Consider the following 16,846-nt stretch of genomic DNA (forward strand, 5'->3'; position numbering starts at 1 on the left):
CCTCCACAAAGCTTAGTTCATTCTCAGCATCTTCCCCACCCCACCAGATGGCTCCCTTTATCCCATTTGGGTAATCAGAAAGGACTATAAGGGGCAACTGAGGAGCAAGGCACTGCTGGGAAGTTCACAGCAACACTGGCAATACTCAGAACTCACCTGAACATTCAAGACTCCATTCCATCCTCCTCCCACAGAGCAGAGTCGAGGACCCACTGACTTGAATTCCTAAACCATTTTGCTGAAGCCACGAGGACCCCATTGCCTGGTAATTCCTTGCACTGACCAGACTGCGTGATCCTCCCAAACACCAGCACACCATGGCCAAGAGGGTTGCTGTGATCGGCTCTGGCGTGAGTGGACTGACCTCCATCAAGTGCTGCCTGGATGAGGGACTGCAGCCCACCTGCTTCGAGAGAAGCAACGACATCGGGGGGCTCTGGAGGTTCAAAGTAAGTGGGGGGGTTCATTGCCTGTGGAGTTGGCACGTTGGCTGTTTTTGTAAACTGGACCTTCCTCTGTTCTGCCCTTCCTAAAGGGGCTAAGATCCCCTCTGCTGTCAGGCACAGAGGGAAGCAAAGAAGGGAAACAGTGGGTGGAAAAATCCTGAAGGGGGGTGGGGGAGTAGCCCAGTAGCACATTCCTTCTGGTGTCTGGGAGCTCACAGAAGCTGTTCCATGCCAGTGGCACTGGGACATGTCGTATGATCAGTGGAACTAGAGAAAGAGGGTCACACTTCAGGAGGAACCTAGTTCGGCGTGAATTCAGGAATGCAAGCCAGGTCCAGGCTGCTTGCACACACATCCTGGAGCCTCAGTTCATACTCCTGGCCTCTCAGCATGCATAATACAGATCTCTTTCCTACAACTCTGCCTGCTTATCGCTAATGGCACAGGGCAGGGCTGCACAGCTGTGATGGGGGGTGGTCATGGTTACAGCCACGTTATAGGTAGGGTTGCCAGTTTTGGTTGGACATATTCCTGGAGGTGTCCTCACATGACATAATCATGAATTAAAGATTAATCTTTAATTCCTGGAGACTCCGGGACAATCCTGGATGGCTGGCAACCATAGTTACGTGACACGTGATCTATGACATACCACTGGGAAAATCACTGAGACTTCAAGGCTCTTTAACTCCTTCTCTGTGCTGCCCCCTGCTCAGCCCCGTTCTCCTCTGTGACAGGAGCAACTGATCGCAGCCTGGCTCCTGAACTTGCCCCTGGAGCCTGGAAAGTGACTAGCAGAGGGATTTTGTGACAAGCATGTCTCCTCTTTTTTGCTGCTTTTTGATGCTTATGGCAGGCTTGAAAGTCTGGGGGCAATGGGCTGTTATTTGTAAAGGTGATTTTGTTTTGTTTGATTTTACTGTATAAATATTAGGTAGGACAAGTTTGCTCTCCCCTGGTTTTGCAGGAGGACTCTCAGGGGGTGGAGAAAGTTTAATTATGTTCATTTGCTGGAGATGTACATTGTGACCTCTAATGGAAAGAGGTTTTCAATGTTTAACAAAGACATTCTTCCTTCCAAGTGTCCAGTAAACACTGGAGATAAATAGGTGTTAGCCAAAACAAACAAAGCGAAGATTTAAACACTCTGACTAAGTGAACTTTTAATCCATTTTCCTCTCAGTTGCCCAGTTTTTCCTCTCTTGCCTATTTGTGTTGTAATGTTAGTAACTCTCCAGTTGCCAGGAGTCTTTCAGACTAGACAAGAGTGTAAAAAAACCCACTGGAGCAGAACTCCTCTTCCCCCCCCCATCAAACCCTTTTCGGTCTTGTTCATTTTTCATAAAACAACAGATGAAGGACCCAAGTTCAATATTTCTTCCTTTTTGGTCGCCTTAGCTCTTGCATTTTCCCACATTTTGTGTGTTCACATATGTTAAATGTAACAGTACATGAATGCACATTTTACATTCAATCAAACAATTCTAAAAGTAAATGTACTGGCTCATGCTGTATTTCCCTGAGATCAAGATGACATTGTGTTATATTCAGACCTGGGGTAAGCCGGTGTATCTCCATTGCATTTCACCTGCATTCAACAACTAAATGTGGCCTGTACTAAAATTTGTCTGAGAGTTCATTTATTTCCCTCTGTCCTTTAAACATAACTGAATGGAGAACGAATTACTGAAGGCTGTTTTTATGTTCACTTTCAGAGCTGGCCGAATAACTGTTTATCTCCCCACCGTGAGTTAATTATGCTAATGTGGCTTGTTTACCCCCTAGTGAAACCTTTGTGGGGGGGGAAAGGTTGAGAGAACAGTATGTAGTCAAGGCAAAGACAAATAAAAGTATGTGCCATTTTTCTGTGTTTTTGTGATGTCTAAAGAATACCTAAACGTTTGGGGGAGATGGTAAGTTTTCTTGTTTGGCTTGTGTTTTACTTTACAATGTGCTTCTGCCTAGCAACAGTGTTACATACATCTCCCAGTGGGTATGGTGACCAGTGTGAAACAGGCTTTCAGTAGAGATATTACATGACACTCTATGGCAGTGGTCCCTAAACTGTGGGGTGCACCCCCCTAAGGCGGTGGAGGAACATTCAGGGGGCACAGCGGGGCACAGGCCAGCTGCCACAGGGCGGGTGGGGAGGGAGCATCACCCAGCCCCTGACTCCTGGCCCGGCCGCAGTTCAGCACTCGGCAGCCACCCCCGCTGCCAGCCCTGACCAGGCCCAGTCATGGCTCCGCTCCCAGTCCCTCCGCCAGCCTCAGCCCCTGACTGACTGCAGCCCAGCCATGGCTCCACTCCTGGCCCCTGCCCCAGCCCAGCCCCCAGCTGGCCCTCAGCCCCCCCCCCCCCCGACCATGGCCCCTGGCTCCCCGCCACGGCTCCAGCCCCAGCCTTGGCCCCCCCTTCCCTCTGTCTGTGCACCCCCTCGGGAGCCGTGGCCCCGCTCCTGGCCCCAGCTCCCAACCATGGCGGAGGGCAGCACACAGCGTGACAAGTTTGGGGATCCCTATAATCCTTTTGCACCCCTGAGCCCTCTGCCAGTTGACACAAAGAGGAACCTTGGTTGCAGTCTCCCCTCTTTTCAACCCAAGAAAGATTTATTTTCTTTGCCATGTCAAGTAAGCAGAGTGATCCAGCTGCAATGTATCTGGACTTGCTGGTGGGGTTGCCAATCCTCCAGGATTGTCCTGGAGTCTCTAGAAATTAAACATTATTTTTTAATTAAAAAATAATGTCATGTGATAAAACCTCCAGGAATATGTCTAACCAAAACTGGCAAGCCTACGGCTTCTGGAACTCAATAACCTGTTAATTCTCAGCTGGGTCTCAGTGACTGTGTGTAAACAAATGGGATCTGTGTTGGGCAAAGTTTAAATAATCACCTGCCAAGAAAAAATTGCCCCAGCACTGGTGGTGGCTAGAAGCCACACTGCAAGCACTGTACATGCACAGCAATTCCTCTAACACCCCAGCAAGAAAAGACAAAATCATGCCAAATGTGTGTTTGTAAGTATAGAGTTTAATTTTATACTTCATAGAAAGGATCAAATGCAGCCTTGATGGACATTCTATAGAGGTTCTTACCACCTTCATTACCAAAATACCTGAGCACCTTCCAGTCATGTGTTAAGTGACATGACTAAGCTCTGTCACGTATGGTTCATTCTTTCTCTCACTCTCTCCCAAAGGAGAGAATTGTGCATGCTGTGGAGTGTTTTGATGGAATTTTTTAAAATATAAATCATATGTACACTGTGCTGTGTTTGACAGGAGGTCTCTACCATGTAATGCCAGGGATGAAATTTTGTCCTAGAAGAATAACCTCATTAGACAGCAACCGTGAATGGTAAATTACAGCTCATACTGCCATTCCCCCAGTTAAAAATGTAGCTGAATTATGGTGCCAGTGTAAATAGTCTATGGACACTAGGGCAAGCATGCAATTCTGTGCTGATGAGCTGAAGCAAGTAATACTTTTCCTGTATGTCTGCCAAAGGATGAAGAAGCCCTTAGGACACAAATGAGTCTTGCAGAAGTCTTGCAACATGGGAGTGGACTGTAAATGATCTTAGATGGCCATGAAATAATGACCTGTTCAAACTTCAGTAACACCATGAACCAAGCATGCAAAGACCACTCACAAGTCATAAGAGTTGCTACAACAGCAGCCATTCATGTGTACTGTTGTTTATTATTTGTATCACAGCAGCATCTAGATGCCCCAACAAGGTCCCATTGTGTTAGTACTGTACATACACCAAGTGAGACATCCTCAAAGAACTTAAAAATCTCAATAGACAAAGCACAGGAGAAAGGCAATGGCATTATCCCCATTTTACAGATGGGGAAACAGAGGCCCAGAGAGATCCTCAAAGGTATTTAGGCTCCTAACTTCCATTGGATCTGGACCTAAGTGACTTCCACAAGGTGTCATAGTGCGTCTGCAATTCACATCTCCTGAGTTCCAGCACAGACTCTTAACTACAAGACCATCCTCACAAAGGAGAACATTTGCTACAAAGAAAAACTTGTGACAAGAGAGATTACTTTGGCTCTGCAGTGGGAAGCTTAGACAGAATTGAGAGCCCACACACTGCATCGGGCTATCACAAACCTTCAGAGTCATTGAGCATCACACAGCAACATGGAAAACTGCAGATTTGCACTATCTAGTAACATTTTAAAATACACATTTGTTTGTCTGATGTTTTCTAGGAAAAAGTAGAGGAAGGCAGAGCCAGTATCTACCAATCTGTATTCACCAATTCCTCCAAGGAGATGTCGTGCTTCAGTGACTTTCCGATGCCTGAACACTTTCCAAACTTCCTGCACAACACCAGATTCCTGGAATATTTGAAACTGTACGCAAAGCACTTTGATCTTCTGAAATACATCAGGTTCAAGGTATGTCCTATTAAAATAGGGTCCTGCTACTTATTTATTTCCTATACACAAAAGCCAGCTACTTACAGGCTGTATAACTTGTCTTTTAGGTTAAGGAAAACAGCAAAATAAGAGAGAACAAAAGTAAAGTCCGCATGAGAGCGAGCACAACTTCAGAATGGCTTGTTACATAACGTAACCTACCGATTCTGCATGTGTGTGTAGAACTACAGCTATATGCATTGTTGTTGTAGCCATGTTGGTCCCAGGATATATGCAAAATAAAGTGGGGGAGATAATATTTCTAGTGGACCAACTTCAGCTGGTGAGAGAGACATGCTTTCGAGCTTCCATTGAAGAAGAGCTCTGCATAAACTCAAAAGCTTGTGTGTCTCACCAACAGAAATTGGTCCAGTAAACGATATTATCTCCAGCACCTTATGTCTCTAGAACTACAGCTGATCTGGCTACTGGGGAACAGATTGCTTTCTGATAATACTCTTCTTCAGGTTAACTCTCTGCTGGGTGGAGGACCTGGGGAAGGTTGGCAGAGCCCAATATTATGGAAGAGAGATGAGACTGTCACAGGGTGATTGAAAAGGGACAATGTGGCGACAGGGGAAAGGGCAGCAGGGGCATGGATTAGATGCTAAGCGGATTCAGATTCAACAGGGTAGATGATTGGCCAAAATTCTGACCAGGCCCTCGATAGTAAGAGGGGACACTTGAAGGATTCTGGCCTTTTTCTCATGGATTCAGTCCCAACCCCTGTTTCTACCCCACAAAAAGCACAGGATGTCAGGACAAGGAACAGTGTGAAGAGATCAGGCTAGTGGATAGGATAAAGAGACCAAAGCATCATTTTTCTTTGGGTTTCTTAAATTGCTTTAAACCAGGTGAATCCAACTCATTCTATTACAAGGGCAAAAATTGCACAATTAATTAGGTCTGTGATGCTCCCCGGGGTACCCAGGGCTATGAGGCACCTTGCTACTGTCTGCCCTTCGCATGAGCAAGCCCCATACCAGCTGGGCATCAGCTCCTTGACTCCATGGGCAACACAAGCAATCCCTCTAGGTCTGTGCTCTCCTCCCTGCAGGTTAGCGATAGGTGTACTCCAACTTCTGAGCATCTCTCTGGAGTGTCCAGCCCCTAGTCCACTGCATGCTCACAGAATTCACTGCTGTGCTGCTCCCAAAGAAGCAGTGTACCCCAGTTTACCAATCCCATCTCAGATCACTGCTCCCCCTCACACCCAGCACTTAGACAGGTTCATAGGGAAATCAAGTGTAAGTTTAATTTAATGCAATTGAGCTCCCCCAAAGTTTTTGCAGTGTTTTCCAGCCAGGTGGGCTGTAACCCTCCTTTCATAAGACAACACGCTGATAGTTCATCTCCTCAATGAAAGAGCCAGGGTGCAATACACTTCCAATCCATTGTCTTTACCTGTAAACAGGATGTCCACCACACATTGAGTGTGGGGGGGTTTTGGGTGGGGGGGTTAGGGTTTTTGGTTCAGATACATAACTTCTTAAATATCATCCATCCATACATCTCATAATTAGGGCTGTTAAGTGATAAAACAACCCCAAGAAAGATTTATTTTCTTTGCCATGTCAAGTAAGCAGTCTGAACTTTGTTTTGGTGTTTGCACATGCAGTTGGCCATTTTGCATGCACAGGTGTAGTAATTGTGTGTGCAAACAAGATGCACAGTTGCAACCTAAGCTATCTGAAAACTTTCCCCTTTCAGCTCTTGTCTACACCAGGCTTTTAGCCAGAATTTTTCACTATTGCTACCAGCAGTTCAACTCTACTAGTGTTAACAACATTTTTACCACTCTGTCACCCAGACCTGCTCTGAGTAGTGCTAGGCAACAGGTAATAAAAGATGGCAGCAACAAGAACCTGATCAGTCTAGCGTTGCCATCATTGCTACCACCAGTGGAGTGGGAGCAATGGGGGGAAACTTTTGGCATGAAACCCTAGTGTAGACACAGCCAAAATGTCACCATAAGGCATAAGAGTTAATTCCCAGTTAAGGTGAACTGGATCAATTCACTCGTCTCTGAGTTGTTTCAGGCTATGGCATTACTATGTTCCATTCATAGCTGGAAGGTTATGTTTGCAGCCGTAAGGGCTACAATCTTCCTTGTTAGTTAAATGAAAGCTTGCATTCTGGAAAGTCTGGATCTGTCAAGCAGGCTGGATTAAATGTACCCATTTCTGGCCTGTAAATTACATGGTTGACATTCCTGCTTTAAGTCAAACCTGAATGTGGAGCCCAGTTCACTCCTAGTTTCTGAGCTCTTCTGAGTATGAGAGTCACAATAGATCACCTCTAACACATGGTGCTGGGGCCAAAGCACTGATGTATTTTCTCGGGTTTACTTTCAGACCACAGTCATCAGTGTAAGAAAATGCCAGGATTTCTCTACCACCAGCCAGTGGATTGTTGTCACCGAGAGTGATGGAAAGCAAGAATCCACCATGTTTGATGCCGTTATGGTGTGCATGGGTCACCATATAGAATCCTTTATCCCAGTGCAGTCTTTTCCTGGTAAGAGCTGTGTTTGCAAAGCCCTCCTACAGGGTGTATTTGGGGTCCAGGTTAACAAGGTACAAAACCAGGAACAACTAGGGACAATTGTTTATATTCCTGTATTGGAGTGAGAGCCTATGGCTTGCTGCATGACCAGTTTAATGGTTCCTCCGGATCTGATTATTTCTTCTTGTCTCTCTTGAGGCTTTAGTCCCTTGGAAGCACTACAGTTATTGGATTATCCAAATCATTACTTCAGCAAGCAGATGGGCCTGGATCCCACATCCTCTGAAGCCAATGGATATCTTTCCATTCACTTCAATGTGTGCTAGATAGGGCCCAGCTGTTTGCTTTCCTGATACAACAAGACTAATTTAAAGCAAGAGCATTGCGAAATTCTATACATTCAACAAATACCTGGCCATGAACAATGCAGGGTTCAAATCAAGAAGCTGCTATCTGTTTGATTCTGTTGTCTCTCCTATATTGCTGTGTATTTTATATATATAATAGTACCTCCACTGCCATATTTTACATACTGATTCTTCTTTTCTCTGCTAGCTTTCTTCTTCCTTCACTTCTTTTTGCCCTGAAAAATCTCAGTCACAATGTTTAAATTCTCACTCTCTCCAATATTTTCAGTTCTTCCAGTAAAAGTAATGTTTGGGGTCAGTTGGTTTTGGACAAATTTTGGTTCAGTTTCTACTTTAGCGGAATGGTTTTTCCTGGTAGTGAAGCAAAATTGTTGGCACGATCAAAGTTTGGCACAAACATACATCAGGCACAAACACAAAGTTTGGCACAAACACGCAGCTAGGCCTTTGAGTGGATTAGTCGAACATACCAGGCACATTCAAATATTTGCTCTGTTTTTAACACTTGACACAGGCCAGCTGGCATCCCCACCCAATTAACTCTGACAGTGAGAAATGCTTGCAGACAAAGGGCTCAAACCTCTACAGCAATGAGTGTATACTCAGTGCAGCTAAGGAGTGGGGGGCCACCTTTCCATTCCCCCAGTTCTGGACCAGATGAGGAACATAACAGCCCCTGGGGTAACTTAAAGCAGCTTCAGAGCTGCCATGTTATGCCACCTGCACCCAGTGCTCTGCCCTGCCCCAGCACATCCCTCCCACACCTCCAAAGAACGGTGTGCAGCGGGGGGGATCTCCAGCCCTTTCGATCAACATTTATCCTGTTCACTGCATGAGCAGTACACAGCAGGTGGAAGAGGGCCTGAGGGCTACACCCAACATGTCCACGAATGAAAGGTACTGCTCTCCACTGAAACGTCTCATTTTTGTTTCTAGTAAAGCATACCTAGACGTCTTCTCAAGCCAAACACCCTATAGCTCAATGTCTCTAAACTCTGGGAGGAGGCAGGAGGGTTGAAATACAAACTTGGATCTGAATTTTATATTCATAAGAGGCCAAACCAATTGACATCCCCACAAAACCTGCAGCCAAATGCCCCAGAATTTTAAGATGCCCCAAATCTGGCGCTGAGGGTGTCTACACTGCAATCGGGAGGTGTGATTGCAGCATGTGTACCCCAGCTAGATCAAAGCTAGACTGAGTAACACTAGCGGTGAAGCCATGGCGGCACAAGCGGGTTAGCCCCGCCCACCCAGGACCTAGGTTCAATCACATACCTGAGCGTTAGCAGTTTAAAACCCATCTCTGCACTGAGATTCCAATCCTTCCTTCTCTCCTCGTAGGTATCGAAAAGTTCAAGGGCCAATATTTCCACAGCCGGGAGTACAAGAGCCCTGAAGGATTTCAGGGGAAGACGGTCGTGGTGATTGGAATGGGGAACTCTGCATCGGATATTGCCGTGGAGCTCTGTCAGAGAGCCAAACGGGTAGTGTGACTTAGCCTGCTACCCTTGTGATTTGGGGTGAGGGCAGTGGAAGGCATCCATATACTCTATCCATAACATATACTGATGTGGCGTTTAATTTACTTACATGCCACATCAGTATACTGTGGCCCAGAGACTTGTTAAGAGCAGCGATCACCTAGAATACGCAGCATTCCAGGCATTAAAGCCCAAATCTTTGCTTCTCTGGAGCAGGAAAAAAAGCCTCTAATGATTGGTTGCTATTATTTTGACTGTTTATTCTACGTATTTCTGTAGGGCCTAGTGGCCCCACCTGCAAACAAAGTTCCATTGTGCTAGGCCCAGTACATACACACAGCAAAAGGTCCTGCACTCAGACCAGCCTACAATTTAGAAAGACAAGACAGACAAAGGGTGGGAGAAAAGAAGTGGTGTTATCCCCATTGTACAGGTGGAACACTGAGGCAAGGAGAAGTTAAGCAATTTCCCCAAGGTCACAAAGGGAGGTTGGAGCCAAACCCAGCTCTCCTGAGTTACACAAGATCACCCTTCCTTTGAGATTGGTACATCTAGAATCAGCCTCCACAGCAATGTAAAGTAATCTCAAGTGGGTGTTTTTTCCCAGCCCCCTGACTCTGTTCTGAGACATTGTTTCTCTATTGTTTTGACCTCGGTAGCCTCAAGCAGGAGAAGATGTTCAATGTCTGGAGATAAACCTAGGCTGAGATTTGCAATGCAGACAATGCACGTGCTGCGGAAGACTGTCACTGCTTAAAGTGGAATTCTGTATTGCCCTGTAGGTGTTCATCAGCACCAGAGGAGGCTCATGGGTAATGAGCCGTGTCTACGATGACGGCTACCCTTGGGACACTGTATTTCACACCCGATTTAGCAATCTGATCAGAAGTGTCCTGCCTTGGCCCCTTTTGAAACGGGTGTATGAACAGAAGATGAACCAATGGTTTAACCATGAAAACTATGGCTTGGTGCCTCAGAACAGGTATGCACTTTTAACGTGCAGCTGATCTATGGGTAGGTGGAGAGGGAAAGGAATCTGAATCATGTAATTATTATGAGGCCATACTCTGTCCTCAGTCATGCTTCACTCACTCCTTACTCAGGCTAAACTCTTACTGAATATAGGACTGGCCAGACTAGATCAGACCTGAGGTCCCTCTACCCCAGTCTGTCTCTGACATAGCCAGGACCATATGCTTCAGGGGAAGGTGCAAGAAATTCTGTAGTGGGCAATTATGGACAATCATGGGAAAGTTTCTTCCTAACCACCATCACTTAGTGGTCAGATTATGCCTTGAAGCATGAGGGTTTATACTTTTGGATGTTCTCGTTATCCACACACACGTGTAATTCTTTTTTAATCCTGCAGTAGACCAAACTAACCCTCCAATCTTAACCCCCCAAAACACTGGGATTGTTTGAAATCTGGATTCACATGTGAAGGGTTGGGCCTATCTCTGCTTAAAATGCCAGGAAAGGGTCCAAGGTCAAAACATGTACATTCTCCAGGAAAATAAATGTCCGGAGAGGAGTTGGAGGTGGTGGAGGAGGGTGGTTCCTTGGCAAGTGCTCAGCTCTGTTCCAAAACTATGTGGAAAATGCTCTTGGGAACCCAAGTCCTGCCAGGAAAGAGCAAATATTTATTTAGATTTTATAAAACAGTTGATTCAAGTCTTTAGACACTCAAAGGCTTAGATACCCCAATATAACGAGAATTTGGATATAATGTGGTAAAGCAGCGCTCTGGGGGGCGGGGCTGCGCGCTCCGGTGGATCAGCGCGTCAGCATGTCTGGCTCCGACACGCTGCTCTGAGCGACGTGTTAAGGGTGCCGGGCCAGGGCCAAGGGGTTGGATAAGGGGCAGAGGGTCTCAGGGGGCAGTCAGGGGACAGGGAGCAGGGGGGGTTGAATGGTTCAGAGCTTCTGGGGGTGGGGCGGTCAGGTGACAAGGAACGGGGGCGTTGGATAGGGCGTGGGAGTCGTGAGGGTGATTAGGGACGGGGGGGGTCTCTGGAGGGGGTGGTCAGGGGACAAGGAGCAGGGGGGCTTAGATAGGGGGTGGGTCTTGGGAGGGGTGGTTAGGGGAGTGGGTCTCTGGAGGGGGTAGTCAGGGGACAAGGAGCGGGGGGGTTGGGGGTTATGAGGGGTCAGTCAGGGGCCGGGAAGTAGGTGGGGGTCGGATAGGGGGCAGGGCCAGGCATGTTTGCTGACTATTAATAATGGAAATGCTCGAGGCCAAAGCAAGTTCGATATAACGTGGTTTCACCTATAACGCGGTAAGATTTTTTGGCTCCCGAGGACTGCGTTATATCGGGGTAGAAGTGTATGTGGAACTAATCTCCTTCTGGTGCAGGAGGAAATGGTCAAAAATGTCTCCCTTGGATCACCTCAGTTTTTGGGTAGCCAGTCTGGGCCACCTTAGGCCTCGCTTTCTGACCTGCAGCACCTGTTAACTTATTTCAGTCGGAGCTGTGGGTGCTCAGCACCCCTGGAAATCAGGCTGAGGATGCATCAAATTTGTGGATGCTTGAAACTTTTGACCTTAACTTCCAAGTATATCACCATTGCTGCTGTCAAGGTTCCCTCCCCACTCTGAACTCTAGGGGGTCTTTCATGTGGGTCCCCACATCTGTACCCCAAACTTATATTCTACCAGCTTAGGTTAAAACCTCCCCAAGGCACAAATTCCTTCCCTTGTCCTTGTACGGTATTGCTGCCACCACCAAGTGATTTAAACAAACATTCAGGGATGGGGCCACTTGCAGCCCTATCCCCCCCCCAAAAAATGTTTGCATGGCCTCAACAAACCAGACACCTCCACCATCTTGTTTCCTTCCAGAGCCCTGATGAAAGAGCCAGTGTTCAATGATGACCTTCCAAGCCGCATCCTCTGTGGCAGCGTGGTGGTGAAGCCCATTGTGAAGGAGTTCACCGAAACCGCTGCCATCTTTGAAGATGGGACTATGGAGGAGAACGTGGATGTTGTCATCTTCGCCACTGGCTATAGCTTCTCGTTCCCCTTCCTGGAGCAGTCAGTCATCAAAGTGGAAAACAACGAGGTCGCGCTGTACAAACATGTCTTCCCTCCTACGCTGGAGAAGCCAACGCTGGCTGTCATTGGCCTCATACAGCCGCTTGGGCCCATCATGCCAAATGCAGAGCTGCAGGCTCGCTGGGCTACAAGAGTCTTTAAAGGTAATGGACAGGCATGTTGTGATACACGCTTAATAATTGCCAACACGCCAAACGTGTGACCAGATTTAGCCTTAAGTGGGCACAACTGCCATTGAAATCAATACTAGTGCCCTTTGCATCAGGGTTCAATTTGGCTTATCATCCCTGCTGCAAGGTGCTTACATGTTTGATTTAGATAAGAATGATACATGAGAATACAGGACAGGGAGAGAATGGCAAAGGACGCCAATGCAGGTTCTAAATTCAAAAGTTTCACATTTGTTGACTCCCATTCATGGGACTGACTCCTTAACATCCCTCGTTAGCATGCTCAGTCTGCACAGACCACTTCTGATTTTTCTTTTAACGGTGAGGGTAATTAACTGCTCTAATCTAGCTCAACCACAAGTTATGGGCTGGATACAGGAATAACAGGGTGAAACTCCCTGGCCTGTGTGACGCAGGAGGTCTAACAACATGATCACAATGGTCCCATCAGCTTTAACATGTATTAATCTCTAATGTAGCTTACTGCTGGAGATCTGAAAGCAGGGAACTGCAGTGTCATTATAATTCTGTCTCATTGAGCAGCTCTCTGTATACTTGCAAGAACTTCTCTGTAAAGCATCATGAGCATTGATGGTGCTACAGAAACAAAAGCTGCTGGCGGTGTATTGTAATTTAGGTATTATCCTTTTAAACTAACATTGTAAAGGAAAGGTGGAATTAAAGGAGAAGAAAAAAGCTTTTCTTCCCCTTCTGAGAGTTTAATAGTTTAAACCAAACTCCTCACTAAGGAGATCAACTAGAAAAATGTACTGTCTTGCCACATGATTGATTTCAGCCAGCCATAAGCTAGGATTTGCTACTTATATGTAACAATATGTCCCTGTCTAACAGAAGTGCTCTGTTGTAAGGTTTAATGAGTGTTTGTGAAAGCACTGAGGCCCAGATCTGCCAAGGTATTCCACTGAAGTCAGTGGAAGTTAGGAGCTTAAGTAACTTGGATGATGGGTCTCAGAGACCCAAGGCTGAATTGGAGCCAGGTGCCACAAGGGCAGATTAAATGAATTTGTCTTGTCACAGTCCCCATGGCAAAACTAGAGCAGCACGATGGAGAATTCAGTCCCCTTTGCTGCAGAGGCCTCGACAAAGCAACACTTTTAAGCATTTGTAGTGGAACGTGCAAACTACTTGATGTAACAGATCAGGGCAGGAAGCTTCCCAAATCCAGCTCTGAACTTCGAAGCTTGGGTCCCTCTGTAATTCTTGTTACTTATTAGCCACTTTAATTTTCTAGGGCTGACTGAGCTGCCCTCCGAGAACACCATGATGACTGACATTGTCAAGAGGAAAGAGAAGAGGATCAAGTGGTATGAAACACCACCTAATTAATATTACTATTCTCCACTCATCATGGGAGCAGTTTATACATATAGAGGAAATTGTATTTCTCCTTCCTCTCATGCTTCTGAGAAAATACAGTGCAAAGTCTTCTAGAAGCTTTGGCTGGCATTCATGTCTTCATGTGTTTAAAATATACTCCATCTGCTCAATGCCTAGCTCACTGGCAGATATTCCAAATGCCTTGAGTATTTGGGTTCCCCTCGTTTCTTTTCTGGCTGCCAGACCTGTGTGTGTATTCCCTCCAGACTGAATACTTTAACCACGCTTGCACAATTCCACTGCCCCCAGGAAAAGGATTATGGAACCACGTCAACCGCATATATCAGTGTAGTCTCTTGAGTATTCCTAGTAGCCAGTGATGAACATAACCCCAAACTAGCCAAGGATGCCTTCTGCTATTTTGTGGCAATGAAATGCCATTCTCATGCTTGCACTGAAAGGAAACCAGGACACCTTTCAGACCACTTTCCAGAAGAACTCCGCCTCCACTGTCTTTAGATCCAGCCTCCCTGTGGTGTGTCTGCCATCTCCCTTTTCACTCCCGTGTAAGAGTGGCAGTGGGTTTTATCCTCCTTCAGATTGGTGGGTGTTAGATATTATATTCATCAGCCTTAAACCACATGCCCTTTTGGTCAATTACAAATCCTCATCAGAGAGTCTATACGAATTTCCCCAAGGGTCTTTCACATAGTTTATTTTGTTGATCAGAGAGAGACCTCATTGAGAAGGCAGCTACAGTAGAAGATGGCCAGGCTCACTAGCTTCCTTATCCTGCAAAAATATGAAGCTTATACCACATGCTGGTCCTCTGGAAATGTTAATCTGTGCGTCTAATAGTTGAGGTGCCAAGAGTTAAGGGCTCAGCAAGTTGCAAAAATTGGAGTTGAAAGTTTCTCTGTAGTGTCCATTGCTGTCATGTCCAAGCACTGAATGCATAGCAATAATTCTTCACATAAAGTTCTGCTCATTCCAGCCCAAAATATTTCACAGGGTGTCTTTTGAATTGAAAAGGTTTCCATTTTTCTAATGTTAACCTGAAATCACCGGTAGTCACCTGTGGGCTGTAATACTGTGGTCAAATTTTGGTTGTTGGGTGGTGGGTGGTGTTAGTGCCCTGAGATATACAGGAGGTCAGACTAGCAGATTGGTGGTCCCGTCTGGCCTTAGATTACATATTATAGAGTTTTGGGGAGTGTAAGAAGATGGTCTGAGTAGAACAGCTCTTTTCCATCTCTGACTACTATGAGGCTGTGATCCTTAGGGTTTGCTTGCAAAAATGTGTACACCACTCCAGCCAGAACAGCACCATTCTTAATGGCCTGTTACATGTAGGTGGTTTATATGCACACAGTTCTGAAAATCTGTCCCTGTGGGCCCATAATGGGGACTCAACTGCAGTTGAAAGGGATTAAGATTGTCTAAGGTATGAGAAATGCACTAGGTAGGACGATATTATTTGTAATGCAAACATGCCGGGTTCTTCACAAATAGTACGTAACCTGCTGATGCCAATGTTCGGTAAATGTGCCTTGTTCTCTGCAAATTTGGGTCTACAGTTTTTTGGCATGGAGGCAACTATAATTCAGCCAGTTTTAGGGTATGTCTGGATTGCAATGTGGAGATGGGATTGCAGCACATGTAGACATACCAGAGGTAGCTCTGATCTTGGTTAATAATAGCAATGTAATCATGGCAGCTTAAATATGTACCCAGGGTCATGGGCAGGGGGGGCTGCCCCGAGCAGCTGCCCATGCTGCCACAGCTTCACTCGAGCTAGCTTTGCTCTAACTGGATGCTACATCAGAGAGCTGCAGCTATCCACAAGTCTATCTGGAGTGCTTCTTGTGGCTCTGAATCCCATTATTTCTCAATCTTCCCGTAACTTGTCCGCTTCCCTGTCTTTCTCCTTTCTCTCTTTTTAGCAATAGGTTAGCGTGGTATTTGCCAGTTCTCTACATGACATCCCTTTAGCACTGTGTGAATCGGGAGCATCAGATTCAATGTACATGGATCACTGAACAGTTATGACAGTTGTGGGGCATCTCTTTCTTTGCTCTCTCCTAAGGTTTGGTACCAGCCGCAGCCAGACATTGCAAACCGATCACATTGAATATCTGGATGAGCTCGCCGAGGGCTCAGATGCGAGACCCAGAATTCTTCCGCTGCTTCTGAAGGATCCCAAACTGGCCCTGATGATTTACTTTGGCCCCTGCAGCCCCTTCCAGTTCCGCTTGACCGGCCCTGGGAAGTGGGATGGAGCCAGAAATGCCATCCTGACCCAAAAGGCACGGATCATCAAACCCACAAGAACGCGAGTGGTGCACGACTCTTCAAACAACTCCCTGGTTTCATATTTGCTTAAAATCTTTGGTCTCGTTGCTCTCTTCGCTGCAATTTTTGTTAGTCTCCAGTAGTCCTGAGCTCTGTCCTATGTCAGGTCTCAGCAATGTGATGTGATGCTCTGCCCTCTATAGAAGTCTTTCCCTTAAAAAATAACAACCTCCTTGCCATATACCAGTCCATGGGTCTGATCCAGAGAGGTGCTGAGCATCTGCAGTTGCTGACTGGCACTAACGAACATTGTGGGTGCTCATCATCACTTTTTAAAATCAGCCCATTTGATTGGAGCTCTCTAGCAAAGCTATGGGTTTAGGTCAGACTAGATGGTTGGGTGGTCCCTTCTGGGCCTAAACTCTGCTCCCGCAGCTCCCATTTCAATTAACATGAGGTTGTGTTACTAAATCCCTTAGGCAGCTTCACTTTGATCTGTTGATTTGGGCTCTGTTTAAATGCCGAGGGCTTGTCTATACACAAAAGTTGTACCACTTTGACTGTACTGATATCATTATACCAGTACAACCCTCAGCGTTGACATGACTTTAATGGAATAAGGCACCTTTTATGCCACTATTGCTGCTTCCTATATATGGGAAGGGGAATAATCTATACTGTTATAACTGCCTCCACACTGGGGGTTGTACTGGTATAACTATTTTAGTAAACAGTTGCTCCCTTACCCAACATA

At 46.1% G+C, this 16,846-nt stretch overlaps 1 protein-coding gene across 1 annotated transcript; it reads left to right on the top strand.

The window, feature by feature from the left end:
- Positions 1-317: 317 nt before the first annotated feature.
- On the top strand, positions 318-16,235 carry LOC135882895 (dimethylaniline monooxygenase [N-oxide-forming] 2-like). Its single transcript, XM_065409929.1, has 8 exons — positions 318-449; positions 4,674-4,862; positions 7,238-7,400; positions 9,101-9,243; positions 10,023-10,222; positions 12,080-12,435; positions 13,715-13,787; positions 15,887-16,235. Exons 1-8 carry the CDS (start codon positions 318-320, stop codon positions 16,233-16,235), a joined length of 1,605 nt encoding a protein of 534 aa, XP_065266001.1.
- The last annotated feature ends 611 nt before the right edge of the window (positions 16,236-16,846 follow it).

This window comes from Emys orbicularis, chromosome 8, assembly GCF_028017835.1.
Source record: "Emys orbicularis isolate rEmyOrb1 chromosome 8, rEmyOrb1.hap1, whole genome shotgun sequence".
Lineage (NCBI taxonomy): Eukaryota > Metazoa > Chordata > Testudines > Emydidae > Emys > Emys orbicularis.

What these genes read in the sequence shown, in the direction of transcription:
- LOC135882895 (XM_065409929.1), top strand. Translation starts at nt 318, where the DNA reads ATGGCCAAGAGGGTTGCTGTGATCGGCTCTGGCGTGAGTGGACTGACC. An exon ending in GGGGGCTCTGGAGGTTCAAA is followed by an intron (nt 450 to 4,673) that starts GTAAGTGGGGGG and finishes GATGTTTTCTAG; the next exon opens with GAAAAAGTAGAGGAAGGCAG. An exon ending in AAAGAGAAGAGGATCAAGTG is followed by an intron (nt 13,788 to 15,886) that starts GTATGAAACACC and finishes CTCTCTCCTAAG; the next exon opens with GTTTGGTACCAGCCGCAGCC.